The sequence below is a fragment of the Balearica regulorum genome, chromosome 26 (assembly GCF_011004875.1).
Source record: "Balearica regulorum gibbericeps isolate bBalReg1 chromosome 26, bBalReg1.pri, whole genome shotgun sequence".
Classification (NCBI taxonomy): domain Eukaryota; kingdom Metazoa; phylum Chordata; class Aves; order Gruiformes; family Gruidae; genus Balearica; species Balearica regulorum.
Genome location: NC_046209.1, coordinates 3,851,558 through 3,870,239, shown reverse-complemented (window position 1 = coordinate 3,870,239; position 18,682 = coordinate 3,851,558). Strand labels below are relative to the sequence as shown.

Sequence of the window (18,682 nt, the reverse complement as noted above, 5' to 3'; positions counted from 1 at the left end):
GATCAGTGCGCTTCTGGTGCGGGAGCGATGCCGCAGCTCCGCAGGTGCTCAGGGAGAGGACGAAGTCTCACACGCTGCAGCCCAGAAGCGGCAGCTTCTTCAGCGGCCAGCCAACGCGAACTGCCTGCGAGCATCGGCTGCGCCGGGGAAGGGCGAGTTACGGGCCGAGATGGCTCCGGCACGCCTGACGGGAGCGGGTTGGGCCGGGCCCGGCCGCTGCTGCCCGGCCGCTGCTCCCCGCCGGGCCCGGGCCCGTCTCTCCCCTCACAGCGCCTCGTCCCGCCGGCTGCAAGGGGGGGAACGAAAGGCCGCACGTGCCCTGCGCCGCGCGCCGTCTCCAGAGCGACGGGGGCCGTAAAGCGCGGCTGCGCGCGCCGCCTGGCGTTTCACGGCACTTCCGGCCAGTGCGGCCTAGCGGCGGCGGCGGCGGCGCCCCGTTGTCCCGCAGCCATGGAGATGCCGCTGCCGCCCGACGGTGAGCGCGGCCCGGGCCCGGGCGGGAAGGGAGGGGAGGACGTGGGGGGAGAGCGGGGCGGCGGCAGCGGCCGGGGGGAGCTGACGGCGTTGCCTCCCTACAGACCAGGAGCTGCGGAATGTCATCGACAAGCTGGCGCAGTTCGTGGCGCGGAACGGGCCCGAGTTCGAGAAGATGACGATGGAGAAGCAGAAGGAGAACCCCAAATTCTCCTTCCTCTTCGGGGGAGACTTCTACGGCTACTACAAGTACAAGCTGGCCCTGGAGCAGCAGCAGCGTGAGTGGGGCCCGCGGCTCGGGGCCGGCGCAGGGCCGTGGCGGGCTCTGCTCCCCTCCCCCGCGGCCACTGGTTCCCGGCCCCCGCTCGGCCCCGGCTGGCGGAGCCGCTTTTCTCCCTCCTGGCCTCGCTCTAACCCGCCAGCACTGGTTTGCAGCCTCTTCCTGTCCTCTCAGCTCCAGGCAGTCGGCCGAGCGCTGGCCGCGGCTCTTCACGTCCCCCGTTTGTGGGTTTGTGGGCTGCGCCGCAGGTACCGGCAGTGCGGGGGATGGAGCTCAACACCTGGAGGGTCCCTAAGAATAACGGGGTCCAGCGCAGCGGGTCCAGGGGCAGGGCTGGTGTTGGAGTCATTCCTGTCGAAGTGCACGAGGAGTTGCTGACACTCCTCTTCCGCACCATCCACCCTTGCCTGCATGATTTTCATTTTGTGTTAAGCAGTGACGTAAAGAGCAAGGGTCTGTTTTGAACCAGCATGGTTTTCATGTGTGGGCTGGTGATAGTGGATTTCTTTGAGGCTTACTTTAAAAGTTTACTTTGTTTGATAGTGTTGTGCAAACAAAGTCAAGATATCGAGGCTACCACACAGATCCAGCCACTGCCACAACCATCTCTCCCACCGGCTGCACCTATCCCAGCTCCTCAGGGCACTCCTTCCGTGGAGGAACTTATCCAGCAGAGTCAGTGGAACCTGCAGCAGCAGGAGCAGCATCTCCTTGCTATGAGACAGGTACTCACCTGGTTTATCTGAGACTGCCAGTGGCTGTAAAAATTAGGAGTGTATTAGGAATGGATGTATCTGATGTGCTAGCAAGATTGATCTTGGATTAAAACAGTTTATTATATGAAACGCCTTGTTGGTTTGCAGAATGGAATAAATTGTGACTAGTTTAACCTTTGTTTAATGCTGCAGGTTGCTGGAAACTGCAAGACATTTGAGCTTGGAGTATTCTAAGGTGGATTCTGAGTAGGGGTGGAAGGGAACTGCGTGTTTTGAACTAGTTGTTTTTTGCAGGTGACATTTTGCTGTTGAAGCTACTGGGAAACAAACTGGAGGAATGCAGTATGCCTAGGTTACGTTGTATACATTTAGGAGCTTCCTGCAATTATTTGTGTTTCACGATGGAGAGATTTTAGAGGTGGAAATGAACTAGACTCTTCCTGAAGAATGAAGAGAGTCTTTTCTCCTCAAAAGGAAATAACTGAAACATTTATATTTGGTCACATTGCTTGTAAAAGGTCTTGGTCTTCGAGATAGCTACTTACGCCTAAGAGGACAGGGATACAGCAGCTTAGTTCTTTAGAAGAATATTGGCTGTAATATAATTCTTTCTTTCTTTTTCTTCTCTTTTTTTCCAGGAACAAGTCACATCAGCAGTAGCCCTTGCAATTGAGCAACAAATGCAGAAAGTTTTGGAGGAAACCCAGTTAGATATGAATGAATTTGACAACTTGTTGCAGCCAATAATTGACACTTGTACGAAAGATGCAATCTCAGTAAGTGATCTAAATCTAAACGATTATTTGGTGGTGGTGTGGATTAAGTACAATTTGAATTTTGAGATTGTAGTGAGCAGCAGCTTTATTGTATGGTAGGTAAGATCATAGCTATTACTTTAAAACTTCCTTTTTGCAGTTATTTCAGAGTTCTAGGAAGTCCATATGACGCGAACACGTTCGACTAACTTAAAATATTTTCAATTTGCTTTTCTAAGGCTGGCAAAAACTGGATGTTTAGTAATGCAAAATCTCCTGCACACTGTGAGCTGATGGCTGGGCACCTGCGCAATCGTATAACAGCAGAAGGGGCTCACTTTGAGCTTCGGTTACATCTAATCTATTTAATCAATGATGTATTGCATCACTGGTAAGAATTAAATTGGGGTTCTCAGTTTGATGTTTTGATTAATTTGGTGAGGTGTCTTTCCACTAGGCATGTTGTTAGTTTGACTAGTCACTTTTTAATGTATTCATTATTTTTAGCAGCTGTTTTAAGATGTCCATGGCTGGCACAAAGATCTAGTGCTTTAATAATCAAATTCAGCTTTTACCTATTTTGTGTATTTGTTCTCCAGACAAAACTTTAGAATAAAAATGTAAAGGAGGGAACTCTCTATTTTATGAACCCGCTACTTTTAGTATAGCAGAAGTCGGGATGAATTGAATGTTACAGTGCTCTTAGTCTTACAGTGAAAGGCAGTGACTCTTTTCTTCCCATTCCTTTTTTGAAGCCAGCGGAAGCAAGCACGAGATCTTCTGGCTGCTTTACAGAAGGTGGTTGTGCCTATTTATTGTACCAGTTTTCTAGCAGTGGAGGAGGATAAGCAACAGAAAATTGCCAGAGTGAGTATCTCGTTTTGGTTTAACTGTATGCTTTGCTTCGTTAGGTTGGCACTAGACAAATTCACAAATAGGAGGATGGAAGAGGACCACTGAGAATTTTCTAGTGTGATTGTCTTCATAAAGTCTATTACCAGATGTGCTTTTTAATTCATGTTTAAACTAGAACTTAAAAGTACCTAGGCTTCCTTTAAAAGTTACCGTAATGATGAATGCATCTGAATCTTCAGTGGTTCAAAGACAAGTGCCGAAATTCTAGGTCTTTTAACAAAGCTAGAGACATAAAAATGCTGTGCCTCAATTTGTCTTTTATCGTTCATCACTTCTAAAAACCTTTCACTCTTGAATTTATGCAGCTTCTACAACTATGGGAGAAAAATGGGTACTTTGATGAGTCAATTATTCAGCAGTTACAGAGCCCGGCTCTTGGACTTGGCCAGTATCAGGTTAGTCACAAAAGAGAAGTAACGCTTTTCTTATTAATGTCAGTATTTTGAAAACAAATTTAGGAAATGTTTTCCTTTTTTGAAAGGTAAATATTAATCTCCCCTCCTTCCCCCTCCCACCCCCCTTGAAGTTGTTTACAAGGGATTACAAAAATAATGTAAAACATAACCTTGTTATTTCAAACATTCAATAATCCGGCTGCTGATATGATCCTGGAAAGTCTGTTTGCATTTGTCATTACCATAGTGATGTACATATTTGACAGTGTGTTCTTTTTTTATGGAAATAAATGTTTGGTAAAAAGGAAACTAAAGAAACCATAGCTTTAAGTTTTACACACTAAGCATAAAAACTGTTGTGGCAGCAGGAACTATTCATTTTTAGCACTGATAATGAATGCTGTTGATTTTAGCTGGATTTGAAAGCTGAGCATTAATATAGACAGTGGATTCTAGCCTGCAGAGAGGATTTTGGCACAGAGCTTCATAGTGTTTCTAGGTTCTTCTGCCAGCAGGTTATCCTGCATTCTCTTGCCCTTCTTGGGAGGGTGTGGAGAGCAATATAGGAGATTCTGAATGAGCAGACAGGATAACTGTTCTAGGTGTAGTGTTAACTTGTTCTTCTTAATTTATCTCATTTTATCAGGCAAATTTGATCACTGAATATGCAACGGTAGTACAGCCTGTACAAGTAGCCTTTCAACAGCAGATACAGAACCTGAAAACTCAACATGAAGAGTTTGTAAACAGTTTAACGCAGCAGCAGCAGCAACAAATACAAATACCACCACTGGAGAACGAGGTGAAATCAACCCCCCCGCCTCAAGCCACCACAGCAGCACCAGCCTCAGCTCCACCATCTGCTCCAGTTACACAAGCAGGTACTAACCTGTTCTGGGGACCTGTGCAGAAACCAGTTGGTGGCAACATCGTGAGATTTTAATTATTTTGCTCCTTTTTTAGTAGTGAGCTACTGTGTTGTGCTGGTTTGGTTCAGGCAAAAGCCTGAAAACATTTGGAGGCTTGCAGCTGGCATAGTCTGATGCTGGAATATAAAAAGAACCAAAGATGCGAGTGTTAAACTGAGATCAGAAATCTTCTCTCCCAGCAGTAGATTTCTGCAGAATGTTTACACATCCAACAAAATTCAGATGGAGCCTGTTGTAGGTCTGCTGGTGTTTTATTAACTATGTGTGACCTGGGTGCTTATAATAGTCTCCAATTTGTTTCAGATGATGGTAAATCTCAGCTGCCTCTAGCTGGTTCTACAGAGTATGACACAGCAGGGTCTGGAGTGCAGGATCCTGCCTCTGGTGGACCACGTGGTCCAGGATCTCATGATCAGATTCCTCCAAATAAACCACCTTGGTTTGACCAACCTCACCCTGTTGCACCCTGGGGTCAACAACAGGTAAGAAATGTAGTTCTGTGACATGATGGAGAGCAAGATGGAGGTTCAAAAGGACCATCTTGGTTGTGGAAGTGTGGTGAAAAAGCTGTGAAAGTTGTAAATCCAGATTCAAATACCAAGCTTTCTCATTCTGAGCCCACTTGAAGGCAAAGTATAAATTGTATTTCAGTCTGTCAGCCATCATGCTTTCCTTGTGAATACACAAAACAAGAAGTATTGTCTTGAGTACAGAGCTGTTTGGTTCAGTAGCAGTTTGGTCTTTTCCCCATACTTTCTCTGAAGCTGCAGTATTCGGTAGCTTCTTTTGCTTGTGCATGTTGCCAGTTGGCTATATTTGCTTTAAAAGGTAGAGGTTTTATTGCGTTCTTTATTTTTGTAGCCTAATGACCAGGGTTCTTTTCTTCACCACTAGGGACCACCTCATTGTCCTCCATGGAATAACAACCATGAAGGAATGTGGAATGAACAGAGAGATCAAGGCTGGAACAATCAGCGAGAGACACCTTGGAACAACCAGCCCGATCCTTCTTGGAACAACCAGTTTGAAGCACCGTGGAACAACCAGCATGAACAACCTCCATGGGGTGGGGGTCAAAGGGAACCTCCATTTCGAATGCAGCGGCCACCTCACTTCAGAGGCCCATTTCCTCCACATCAGCAACATCCCCAATTCAACCAGCCCCCGCATCCGCATAATTTCAACCGCTTTCCACCTCGCTTCATGCAGGATGATTTTCCACCTCGCCATCCCTTTGAAAGACCTCCTTATCCTCATCGTTTTGATTACCCCCAGGGGGATTTTCCTCAAGGTAAAGTGTGTACCAGGCCAGGTTTTCTTATGTTGCAATGCTGATTGCCATTACAAAATTATTCAGTGCTTTGGGGTGACAGCTTATTCTTGGTGGACTGTTGTGGTTTTCCTGAGAAATGTTGAGTTTGGGGGTTTGGGAAGCTACTCTTAACAACTTGGTAGGAAATACTTGCAGAGTTGGAGACTTCCTTGCTTTTTGAGTCTTCCTTCCCTACTGGATGCAGATGACTTGAGTTTGGATTACGATTTCTGGTTAGCATCTCTACAGGCACTCCTTTTGTAACTATTTCACTTTAAAAATAGTGAGCTCAAAGGTGAGGAGCAGCACTTACTTGTAAATTCGATCTCCTGCACATCAGGCCATAGATAAGGGCTCTTCAGCTGTGTCCTCCATTAGATGTAGGAAGTCTGAGGAAGAAAGACTGGAAGCATTTGTTCTTGTGCATACATTTATCCATGCCCTTCTTTTCTTTTTATTTTTACTGAAAAACTCTAATTATCTGCCTTAATGTTGTGTGGCTTGGTAGTGTCTGGTGAAATGATCCTTGCCTCCAGTTCTCCCCTCTTGTTTGATTTGCTTTCTGGCTGGATGGAACGCAGGGATGTCCGAGAGCGTAGTCTGTTTCTCACGTTTGGCTGCAGGCTCCCTCGTGAAGTCCAGCATAGTTCTGTCCCTGTGTAGTTTCTATTTCACATGCAGAAGTTATGACTATTCTGGAATGATCCTTATCAACGTAAAGTCTAAAGATCACTGTGGTTCTGTATGACAAGCCACTTAAAAGAGCAATTACATTCTATGTAAGAGTAGCTATTTTAAACTTAAAAGATTCTCAATTCACCAAGTCTAGAAAACATTGAAAACCACTGAATTAGCGCTTATGTATTTAGCATTGTGATTAACTTCTCCAGTAGAAATTGTTCTTTTTTGTTCTTTTTTTTCTTTTTTTTTCTTTTCTTTTTTCTTTTCTTTTTTTTTTTTCTTTTCCCTTTGGGTTTGTTGTTTGGTTGGTCTTTTAAGAGTTCTGGTAGTGAGTAGGCAGAACAGCTTTTCTTGTCCTGGGGGAATTAAGGTTTAAGCTCAGAAAAAGGTGCTCTGTTTTGGATTGTAGTGGTGATCCAAAACACCTGTTGCTTCATGTAAAGTTGTTGGAGGAGGGGCTGTACTAAAGCAGATGGCTAAAATTAGGAAAGCAGTGAAGCAGGGACAATGCAGACTGTGCTCAAGTTCTGATGAAGATGAGTCAGATAGAACTGGCTGAGGATTGGGAAGTGGCTATAATGGCTTGTCCTGGAAAAACTGTTGGTCCTGCTGCAGAAGATGTTGACTTTCAGTCTTGCGTTTTTTTCTGTATAGTGCAATGAGTTCAGCAGGGCATCCTGGCGTTCATGGCTCATGGTTCGTCCATCAGTGATTGGATGGATGTCAGTCGCTTCTCTATTTTAACAGGATATTATCTCTGCCTCTTCTCGAAATGCCTCTTTAAACAAAGTATTTTCTTGTCACCTACTCATGTGAGTTAATTCCTGCCATATTTATTTCTTTGTATATGTTGATTTGGCATAGAGACAGAACTAATTCCAGGTCCATGCTAAGCCATGATTGTGTATTTAGGCTTCAGAAATAGATCACACTGGTAGCTGCCCTGCTGCATCTGAAACCTTTTGTTCTTGAGCGTACGTATCTTTCTTGTGGTACTTTTTGACCACAGTACGTCCCAAAATAAGCAATGGCTTAGGGTTAAAGCATCCTGTTGTCTTGAGAGCGGTTGCTATGGCCAGGGAGGGAGATGCAGTGCAAGATATTTGTGATTGTGGGCCTGTAGCCAGCCTCTGGTTCTTCAATTCTGTTGCTTTTCTGGATCTGCAGGGCTCTAGGTGCCAAGACTGTTTTTTGGGAGAAACACACTAACTGAAGTACATCTCTCTGATTGCTTTCCTTTTTCTATAGCTAAATATAAATGTTTTAACCTTTCCACTCTGCAGAAATGGGACCTCCTCATCACCATCCTGGTCACAGATTGCCTCATCCTGGAATCAGCGAGCATCCTCCCTGGGGAGGGCCACAGCACCCTGATTTTGGGCCTCCCCCGCATGGATTTAATGGGCAGCCTCCTCATATGCGGCGCCAAGGCCCCCCTCACATGAACCATGATGATCCCAGTCTGGTGCCAAATGTTCCCTACTTTGATCTTCCTGCTGGACTGATGGCTCCACTTGTAAAAGTAAGTGCTTGCAGTGGGCCGTGATGAGTAGGATTAAAAGATCAAAATCCTGTGGTGAATATTAGGGACAGTTTAACATGGATGTTTATAATTTCAAATCTTTCCATCTGGCAACCATTGGCCAAAGTTGTTGTAGGGTATACAAGGGCAGGAGTGGGGGGAGAAGGTGGTGAAAATGGTAATATTTGCAAGTGTTGTATCCCATTGAAAGCCATTTGAGCTCACATATGCGAAAGACTAATTTACTCTTGAAAATCATACCCTTGTTTTTAGAAAACAGAAATCCCCAGTGACTTTCAGATGGGCAGAGGGACCTTGCAGTTCTGATGTGGCCACTGTGTACTAGTTTTTGGTATTCAGAGTTCTTTCTTACAAAGATGTCTTGCAATGCTAATGTTATGTATACGAACAAAGAATGACAGAGAACAGGAAATGTATCTGTATCAGCATCTTCGGGGATATATATATTTACGCATTCTGTGTTTGAGGCGAACACACAAGTCTCTTCCATCTCTAACTTTGTGTCACTCTCAGCGTACACCAGCTCTTGCAAGGCTTCCATCCCGCCACTGTTATCACAAAGGTGGATAGATGAGATCTCCATCTTATCTGCCTGGCGATCCAGTTAATGCTGCACCATGTGTAGTGCTGGCTTTTCTCATAGAACTCAAAATGGTAGTGATAGCGTGAGAAAGCACTGGGTCTTCTGCAGAATCCTTGTTTCTGGACCTTTTTTTTTTTTTTTATCCAATAGTGAAATGTGAGGTCCCTACACAGTTAAATCTGTATTTATCTCTTCAGGTAGCCACCCCATGACACATGACAAGAATGTAATTTGTTTTGTTTCCGGCAGCTTGAAGATCATGAGTATAAACCTTTAGATCCTAAAGATATACGTCTTCCACCCCCAATGCCCCCCAGTGAGAGACTACTGGCTGCGGTTGAGGCATTTTATAGTCCACCATCTCATGACAGGCCTAGAAACAGGTAAGAGTAGGTGTAGCTAACAACATGGTAAGGAAAATGCCCTAAGAAGCTGTCTCAAACCACGAAGTGCCTCTCTCTTCCTTCACCTGTGTCTTGGTTCTTCTAATGCTGAAATGAGTGCTCTTGTTGTATTTTAAACTGCACACGCTGCTTGATCTTACACTGAGATCTGTGAGACCTTTTTGCCTAGGCCTTTTGTTCCCTACAAAATCTAGCGGAAATCCTGAACGTCTCCGTTGCTCAAAACGGAATTTTACAGATGTTGGTTCTATGTGTGGTTGATTTATTGCAGTGAAGGCTGGGAGCAGAATGGACTGTATGAATTCTTCAGAGCTAAAATGAGAGCGAGGCGGAGAAAAGGTCAGGAGAAGAGAAATAGGTGAGAGATCCTGTCTGCTGATTTTTGATGCATGCTGTTTGTTTGGAAGGTGCTATGAATAACTTGGGCTAAATGCAGAGGGAAAGTCTGTTCAGCAACATCCTGATGGAATAACTGAGTTTTAACTTGCTGGAATTTCCAGAAAATAGTTTTTGCCATGCTCAATTTTTCACTGAATTGGCTGTAGAAGCACAGTGCTTGCATGTAATTTGAATTTGATCAGAAGTATAGTTGCATTTGTTGTGCTTCCCCCAGGAGTTTCACTGGAGTTTCTCTGCTTTTATCTGCGCAGTGGGCCTTCTCGGTCTCGCAGTCGGTCTAAAAGCCGAGGTCGCTCATCCTCCCGGTCCAATTCACGATCTTCAAAATCCTCTGGCTCCTATTCGAGGTCACGATCTCGCTCTTGCTCTCGATCACGCTCCTATTCACGCTCTCAGTCCAGGTAGAGTGCGACGGGCTGAATCGTGGGAACTGAGGGGTGGGAAAAACCCAGCCCTCAGGGCTGAGCAAGGAGCCCTGGATGTTGCTCTGGTAACTTGTGCGTCTGATCTGGTGTGCTCTCCAGGAGCCGGAGCAGGTCCCGCTCTTCTCATAGCCGTTCGCGATCACGGTCACGATCAAGATCAAAATCATACTCGCCAGGAAGGCGACGCCGGTCCCGGTCTCGCAGCCCCACTCCTCCGTAAGCTTTTGTTTATTCCTCTTTTTACCTGGATGGTTTGGAAAAGTACTAAAGAAGGGTGCTTTCTTATAAGCTGGGCATATTAAGCATTTCAACAAATAGTAGAAAAGAAGATTTAGAAACAATTTATACGCTATATGTGCTTATAGAGAGAATATTACTTTGTTGTGGTAGCTTTTTGTTACGATAAAACACTCTGCAACTATGAAGGCCTCGTATGCCTTCCTAGGAAGCAAGAGGAATCCTCTGAGTACAGTCTGTGTTAGGAAGACCATAGTGTTTGATTGCCCTTGTGCTGAGAAGCAGTTGGGGTGTTTCTGGCACCTTTATAACGCCGTAATCTAATAGCTTAATAAAACAATAGTTTAATAGAGTGGATGGGATTATTATGTTAATGTTTAACAGAATATAAATGACTTTGCGTCAGAACAGTATCAGTTTGTTAATTTGTTCTTTTTATTTCCTTAGTTCTTCTGCTGGTTTGGGCTCTAGTTCTGGGCCTCCTATACCAGAATCAAGACTTGGAGAAGAAAATAAAGGCCATCAAATGCTAGTGAAAATGGGTAAGATGCTGTTCTGGAGTCTTGCACAAGGCGGGAAACAGTCAGGCACCCAACTCTCAGACGCAGTTAATTAATGCGTGTTCATAAGTAATTTATCCCTTGGTATTCCAAGGTCAGTGTAAGAATGGTCAGAGATACAAGTATATAGGACATGGAGCAGTGGTGATAGTCGCCTTTCTGAGAAGGATGTGGAAGGCAGGAACGTGAGTTTGGCATCAAATAGAACTCGCGGCCCCAAGGCGTTTGGTGTAGGTCAGCAGCGTTCCCTGGACAGGTTGGGTTTGTGCTGGCTTTCCCCTTGTGCTCTGAAAAGTTTTTAGGGGTTGTGCTGATGTTTGTCAGCTCCCAGAATCTGCAGATTAATGCTTTTGAAATAAATGGGACGGTTCGCATGTTGTTTTGGGCTGTCTGTTACCATCCTGCTGTATCAAATTGACATTTTGGAAAGAATCAAAGCTTCAATGTCTATCTGTCTTCAGAATTCTAGTAATAAAATAGTTACAAGGTGGGAATGTTGTGTCCTTCCTGCAGGATGGAGTGGGTCTGGTGGACTGGGAGCCAAGGAACAAGGGATCCAGGATCCAATTAAAGGAGGCGATATCCGAGACAAGTGGGATCAATATAAAGGAGTGGGAGTTGCATTAGATGACCCTTATGAAAACTACCGAAGAAATAAAAGTTACTCGTTTATTGCACGCATGAAGGCCAGAGATGAATGTAAGTGAATGTTTCTCAGCAATTTAAAAAACCATGCAGGCTCGATAGCGATTTTGTCCTGTTTACTGTAGACTGCAAACCCATATCAAAAGACTAGTAACTCTTAATTCTTTCTAATATAATGGATACAGTAAACTAACAGGTAAGTAGGCACATACTGTCATTAATCCAGCATATTTTCCTTTTCAGAGGTTGTGTCGTATTCTAATTTCTGAAACAGTGTCGTATTCTAATTTCTGAAACAGTGTCGTATTCTAATTTCTGAAACAAGTAATTAATTAGCCTGTTCTGTGTAAGCCATTTCCTGGCTGCAATACCCAGAGCCTACGTCTTTGTATGTTACCCTTCAAAAAATAGGAGCCATCCCAATGGTAGCGGAGGGAGCCGTACCACAGGAGGGATGGGTGCCAGAGCAGGGAGGGCTTTGTGTTGAAGTTAGACCATGCATATTGTTTAGTCCACCCTAACTCTGAGTTTCCTACAACTAGTACTGTGTTCTGCTAAAGCCAGAACTGGTAATAAATGCACTGTAGTGCAGGAAGGGTTCAGAAAAAGTGGAGGTGCTTCTTAAGAGAGGAAGACAATTACCCAAATGATAGATTTTTTGCAGAGAGTCTGTGTTGTGTAGAACAACTACACTTGCCAATGACTAAAACGAGAGAGGAGACACAAAAAAAAAAGGCATGCTAAGTGAAAAGTCACTTCTGCCTCTGGCTGCAGTAGATCTGTGTAATAAAATGGGTTCAAATACAGCCCAAAAGGAAAAAAAAAAATCCTGACTAATAGAGCCCTCATTCCATGAAACACTTCAGACAGCTCAGGTAACTGCAGAATGTGTAAGAACTCTTTTCCCTATTGTTTCAGTGAAGCGTGAAACGCAAGACCCTCCACCACCCGAATAAGACTCTCTGAAGAAAGATGTCTTGCATCTTCTACAAAACATTAAACTTGTATAAATCCGGATTAAAGTCTGGAGGAAGTGACAAGTGAATTACTTTTAAAACTATGGTGAAAAATGGAAAGCTATGACATGTACTTCAACACTTGTCGTTTTAGTGTTTAAAAAAGGCCAGTCGTAACTATGACATGTCTAGCAAGTTTAAGAATTTCCATTTATTTTGAAAAATTTTTTAATTAGTTACCCATTTGATACTAGAATTAAACCCCAGTCAAGCTACCCCTGGTGCAGGATCGTGATTCAGTCATTCCTGTGGAATACAGACGTTATCTGATACGGTTATATGTCTCTAGTTCCATAATGTATGTTTATTTCTCTCAAAAGGTTAATTCTATTTGAAGTGGAGGGGTGCTGCCTTGGGATCAAGTCAGACTGATGCTGAGCAGTGTATCCTAATGTCTAAATGGGGAATGAAGCATCTAGTTCCAGTACAGGTGACCTATGAGCACTGTGCGAGCTTGTTAGAACCTACCCTACAACTTAACGCCCCTACACACCAGCTGCTGCAGTCCCAACTCTGGTCAGAACACGAGGGTTAACCGTTGTAGCTTTTCAAGCACTCTAAGGGATGTTCAATGCTTTGTAACGGAAGACATTCTTTAAGCTTTTTATATTTTTGTATATACCCTTTAATAAAAGCTAATTAGTTGAATAGAAGAGAATCCATTTTCTCTGCTCTGCAAGTTTCTAACAGTGAAATGTTCTTGGAAACTTCCTTTAATCTAAATGAGAAGAAAAAAAAACAAAATCTTTTGTAACTGTTTCCGGAGACCACCAGCTAAAGGTGTTAGGCCCTTACACTGCACTTCCATTCCCGAGGTCTGTGTGGTGGTAACCTCTGCCAGAGTCAGTCGTTTGTACAGCAGAAACCCTCTTAAAACCATTCAGTTCATATGGTGAAATACCAGTTTGTTCTAGATCTACTGTAGTTGTGGAACTGTAACTGTCTGTGAATCAGCATACGACACCTGTATGTCACCAACTTGTGAATTTTATTGTTTTGCCTTCCAATAAACACTTTTTTTTAAATAAAAATAAAACAGTGGCCCATTATTTCAGAGTAAATGGATTCCAGCACATTGACTGTAAGCCTTCCTTGTATCGAATGTATCTTAACTTTGCGTGTGTTTGGTTCTGTACTAATCTGAGAAGGTTATTTCTATATGAACACTGTTTAAATATGGCACTAAAGTCAGGATATGGTATTGTTCTACTGTGATCATATTCCTTGGGTGCTGTAGTGCAGACTTCTACCATGATCAGATGTGATCACAGATCACACAAGCTACAAGAGAAGCATGTTGATCCCTTTAGAGAGAAGTCTTGGTTTCTTTTTTGCTGAACGCTGACATAGTCTGGCTGAAGGTTCCTGCCCATCTCTGTATCATGTACATTAGTGGAAAATAAGTTATGTACAGTAAGATACAAAGTTAGTACAAATCCTTCCGATACATAGTTTATAACTTTTTGTCTGTGCAGGTTGGAAGGGTTTCTTGTTCCGGCTTGAGATCTGTAAATGTAAATTTTCCTTAAAAACTTCCAAGAGTCAAAGCATTTTTTCCTCCTGTGCTTTCCGAATTTCTTCACGTGCTTGCTCAAGGGTTAGAGGTGGGGATTTGTGATTCTTGATGTACTGCCAAAAAAAAAAAGTTCATATACAAATCTCCTTATTATGTAGATAAACACTTTCTAGTATTTAATAAACAATACATCTTCATGTAAAGATACCTGGACTTTCCTATACTGGCAACAGAAAGTAACGCTTCTGCTGTAGCGTTAGGAAGAGCCTTGCGTGTTTGAGGACAGCTACGTGCCACAGCAGGAAGCTTGTTCTTTCAAAACTATGGCCTCCACTAAGACTTTGGTCTTTTTTTACTGCATAAACTCCTGACTTGCTATTCATAGGGGCACAAGCATTATAATAGTGTCTTCTATGAAGTAATTTATTCAACGATAAGATGAACTTTGAGTAATAGGCAAAGAAAATGTTTGCTGCAAATACTAGAAGTGCTTGGAAAGGAATACACACTTATTTTACTTAGGCTGCTGTCTGTCAGAAATACCTCTTTAGCCTCTTCCAGGGTATGGTAGTGGAACATCTCATTTTCCAGTGACTCCACAAGGGACAGGTGAAGGTAGTGAATGTTTTCTACAAACTGCTGAGTCAACAGCAAGTGCTGTTTAAACATGGCATTTAAAACAAGAGCTGATGGGCTGTACGCTGTCAAGGCTGCAAGAAATGGAGGGTGGATAGATTGCAGTTGGATAGATAGGACTGAACAATCCAAGCAGGGATTAGATGCATAAAATACAGTAAAACAATAGTAAGAAATGTTTTTTTCAGTACCTTCTACTGCATCCGTGCTGACGATGTGACTGGCAACAGGAACTGGATCAATGTAACTGTTTCCTACAGGTGGGTCGAGTACTGCAGTGGTGTTTGCTGTGTACAGAGTAAAATCAGAATTATGGGGCTTGGGTGGAAAGGTGTAGTGCTACAACTCGGTTCCTCTTCAGCAGTCTCTTGGGACATTAGTGGCCCTAGAACCGCTGCAGAGCCTAACAGGGAATTCTGTCAGCAAAAAAAAAAAAAAAGCTAAAATAGTTCCATGACCGTTGCAGTTTCTTCACTCTTAAATTCACAACACGTGCCATTGTGGAAGGCATCTTTTCTAACCCTAGCCAGGGTGGAAATAAAGGCTTCAGACTAGCTCCTGTTTTCAAGCACACCCGAGTTTCTATTTTCTCCTCCTTGAAAGTGGCAAGAAGCGGCTCTTGCCACGTTTTCGTTTAAGAGCAGTAGGGAAGGAGCCAGCCCTCAGAAACAAAGGTGACGTCTGTCTTTTCTAAATGGGGCCATAGTGCCATCCCAAGAAATAAATACAATGCAAAAATGAACTCTGTGATGGGTGATCCCCTTAGTAACAACACAACAGTATTGTCTGCATAGTAAAGCTACAATAAAAATGTTGAATTCCATTTGAGAATATTACTCGGGCTTTTGCAAGCTGTCGCTAACGCTAGCTCATCCATCCAGAGTTCCTGTTGGGTTGTTCTTACAACAACCAAGGTTCCAAGTTCTTACTCTGTTGTCCAACCCAATCTTTTTTACAGATAGCAGATGAAAGTGTTGGGCTTTAAAGTTTTTAATTGAATGTCAGCTAGGAAAAGCTAGTACTGAAGCTAAGGGCTCTATCAGTGCTGACTAGGCTAGCCTATGAAATATAGAAATTGCTGGAATTGGGCAGTATCTCGTGAACTTACTCTTTGACCAGCAGTAGGTGAATGGAGGATCCACTGTCTGAGCTGCCGTTTCTTTGACAGTTACTCTGTGGACCTGGTCACGCCTCTCTCTGGCATGTACAGGTGACAATGCTGAAGATGGGCGTTTTCCAGAATATGTGCAGCTCTCAGAATGTTCCTCTGACATTTTTGATACAGATTCCCTGTCTGTTGTAGACAGAGAGCTTTCAAAGTCTTCAGAATATTCTGAATTAACAGTTCTCTCAGCATCATCAAGATAATCCTGTTTGTGTCTAGGAAAATCTGCAGAAACTCCATTTAAATGCTCAGAGATTTCAGCTTCACTCACAGTTTTTTCAATATCCCCTTCAGAAACATCATTCACACCAGTCACTGCACTTATTTTAAGAGAAGCTTGGTCCTTTTCCACCAGGGACTTATCTTTTTTTGGATTTCTGTTTGATTCTTGAGTAATTTGAATGTCTGTCCCCTGTAAAACAAAACAGAATCAACAAAATACAAACTATAATACGCCTCCATTATTCTTTGCCTGTTCTGCTGCATATCACTGAGAGTCAGTTGCTATTTTATTAGGAAATACAAATGTCACTCTTCTGTGTCACCTTGCAAACTGTGCAGTGCTGTTACATTTAGTAAGGAAAGGCAGACACTTCAGAAAAGAATTTGGTCAGGTTTCAGTAGACTGTAAAATCCTGATCTAACCCTTATAGCTAGTGAGACATGCCCACCTCAGCTAATCCATGGAAGTATTCATTTTAGCATATCTACCCTTCACCAAACAAAGTGCAGAATGGAAATATGTGCTAGTAGGGAATTTCTACTTACTTTCTGCTTTAATTCTGCTGTCTCACTGCTGATATTTGGTGCCAAATCATCAAGGCTCAAGATATTCAGTCTGAAGTCTGCAATCAAATGACATACTGTCATGAGAATTTGCATGAAAATTGCAGCACGCTTTCCCTTAGGTGAGAAAAGTGGTAAAATATAAATCAGTACATTCCTAGTTTCAAGTGTAATACTAAAAAGTAATAGCAATCGCTCTCAACCTTTAACTTAGCAGCAGCTCTTTCTAAAGTGTCCTCCTTTGCCTGTCAGTGGATCTGCTAACCCAAGTTCAATCACCCTCGATGCCCCTCATTTACACTTGTTCTCACTCAGACCCACTGATACATGAAAACTATTGTAAATCCTGTAATCGTTTTGACAACATAATTAAGGACCCAGGGAAGCATCGTCAAACTGAACCCATTAAATCAAAAGCCAAGAAAAATGCAAATATATTACACCAGAAAAAAAGAAAGAGATCAACATAATTCCTTTCATAAAGCCTTGGTTGATGTAAAATTACACCACTGGATCCTTTCAAAGTATTTGCCCATGTTTATTAGGAAATTTATCAGTAGATTATCAGTAGAATTGATGCCAACTCTACTGAGACAATATTTAGAAAACTTACCATCTGAGCTGCTGTGTGTTGAATCTTCTGCGTCAGCTGCTTTTGAAAATAATTCATCTAGTGATTTGATTTCGCTGCTGTTGCTTTCAAGTGATACTTGGCTTTGCTTGATGTTGCCTGTTTGAGGCAGAGTAATCTTTACAGTATTGTCTTTCAGGGGAAAAGACAGCAATTGAGAGCTCCTATTACGGTGTACTGACAGGTTTCTGCTGGCTGGTGAAGGTGTTGGTGAATTAACTCTACCAAAAATGTTTTTCTCTGAGTCTTTGCTAGGAAAAGAAGAGGTTTTAGATACCTCTGTCAGTGAAATTTCCTTATGAGGTGAAGGAGGTATTCCTGATGAAACTCGAGTCTTACTCTTTTGAAGAACATGAAAAAGAGATTTATATGTTACTTCACTTATTGTGTGTAGATTACTAAAAAGGAAAATAAATGGGTAAAAAAGAGTAATTTTAAAATGTGAATTGAAGCTAAATTATATAATAAGCAAGTCACAAATGCAAAAATAAAATTTACTTTCTGGTGTTATCTAAATAAAGTGACCTACCAATTAAAACATTTTCACAAAATACATAATCCAGCAAAGTCTGTACCTTTCCACCCCATTTAGAATCACTTACAACAATCCTCTGATTCTTATGTCCGCTGGAAAATTCCAAAAAGCTGTCCATCAATTCTCTCCTTTCTTCTTCATCACTATCCAAACCGAGCTGCTGTTTAACCATAACATTCATTTTAGGGCTTTGGACACTTTTCTCTTCCTTAGAGCAGGCAGTAGCATACTTCTTCAGGTACTTCTTGCCCCTTGCACTGTGTTTGTGACTGGAAGCAGATGAGAAGGATCCTTCATCCAAAGCCTTCTGGCCCAAGTCAGTGTTTTGCAATTCCATCTGCTTTTTTCGATTCATGATTTTGCTTTCTAGTTGTGCCACTTTGCTCAGAGCTGAGCACGACCGTGCGTGGGAAGTGCTACCCGGAGTGCTCTTTGCTACGTGTCTGCTCGCTGTCTGCACAGCGCTTCCCGATGTCTGGCACCGCTGGCTTCCATGTACGTTTTCGTCGCGCACCTTTAGGAATCTGCTGCAGCAGCTCGGAGCTCTTCCAGTTTTCTCCAACTCTCTGTCAACCACAGAAAGGTCACTACAGGAGTGAGGAAGGACGCTGCGCCCGGCTGTGATGGTTCTCCAATGGGGAGGATCGCCGCGTCCCTGCCGAGAAAAGGATGCAAAGAGCCCTCACAGGCGTAGGCTAGCGGCCCGGTTCAGCTCCCAGCTCCCCGAACTGAGCCCACACTCCCGCTCCCCAAGGCTCTGCCCTCGTCCCGGCCTGTGCCGGGCCACCTCCTCCCGCTCTCCGGTGTGGGCGGTCCCCACACGCGGCTGAAACACCGGCCCAGGGCACTCGGCTTGCCCAGGTACAGACCGAGCGCGGCTGGCGCGGAGGCAGAGCGGCGGCCGGGACGACAGCTGGCGCCTCACCTCTCCGCCCGTGGGCGCTCTCTGCGCCCGAGTGATCGCGGCCATCCGGGACGGAGCGCCCTGAGGCGGCGGCGGCTCTCCCAGGCCAGGACCAGAGCGGTCGGCGCCGGACCCGTGACTCCCCAACACCCCGCTCCCTCATTGGCTCCGCGCAGAGTCCTCTCGCGCGTCGGCCAATCCCAAGAAAGCATACTGCCGCCGGCCTGCGAGAGCGCCGAC

The 18,682-nt window shown here is 43.8% G+C and overlaps 2 protein-coding genes across 3 annotated transcripts; one reads left to right on the top strand and one right to left on the bottom strand.

Annotated features, from left to right (window-relative positions):
• Window positions 1-346: 346 nt before the first annotated feature.
• Window positions 347-13,318, top strand: CHERP (calcium homeostasis endoplasmic reticulum protein). 2 transcript variants are annotated; one of them, XM_075776308.1, is made up of 18 exons: window positions 347-475; window positions 579-752; window positions 1,298-1,479; window positions 2,109-2,246; window positions 2,465-2,616; window positions 2,981-3,092; window positions 3,446-3,535; window positions 4,182-4,416; window positions 4,768-4,946; window positions 5,359-5,755; window positions 7,741-7,979; window positions 8,833-8,966; window positions 9,259-9,345; window positions 9,638-9,787; window positions 9,911-10,027; window positions 10,496-10,590; window positions 11,122-11,307; window positions 12,590-13,318. In XM_075776308.1, exons 1-18 carry the CDS (start codon window positions 451-453, stop codon window positions 12,592-12,594), a joined length of 2,697 nt encoding a protein of 898 aa, XP_075632423.1. In that variant the 5' UTR covers window positions 347-450; the 3' UTR covers window positions 12,595-13,318. The 2 variants fall into 2 exon arrangements, with proteins under 2 accessions (XP_075632423.1, XP_075632422.1); XM_075776307.1 differs by having other exon boundaries at window positions 12,172-13,318.
• Window positions 13,239-18,589, bottom strand: C26H19orf44 (chromosome 26 C19orf44 homolog). Its single transcript, XM_075776309.1, has 8 exons — window positions 18,464-18,589; window positions 17,579-18,193; window positions 16,986-17,343; window positions 16,355-16,431; window positions 15,530-15,998; window positions 14,613-14,708; window positions 14,329-14,495; window positions 13,239-13,898 (listed from the first exon to the last, which is right to left on the bottom strand). The coding sequence occupies exons 1-8, from the start codon at window positions 18,506-18,508 to the stop codon at window positions 13,812-13,814; spliced, it is 1,914 nt and encodes a 637-aa protein (XP_075632424.1). The 5' UTR covers window positions 18,509-18,589; the 3' UTR covers window positions 13,239-13,811.
• Window positions 18,590-18,682: the final 93 nt, after the last annotated feature.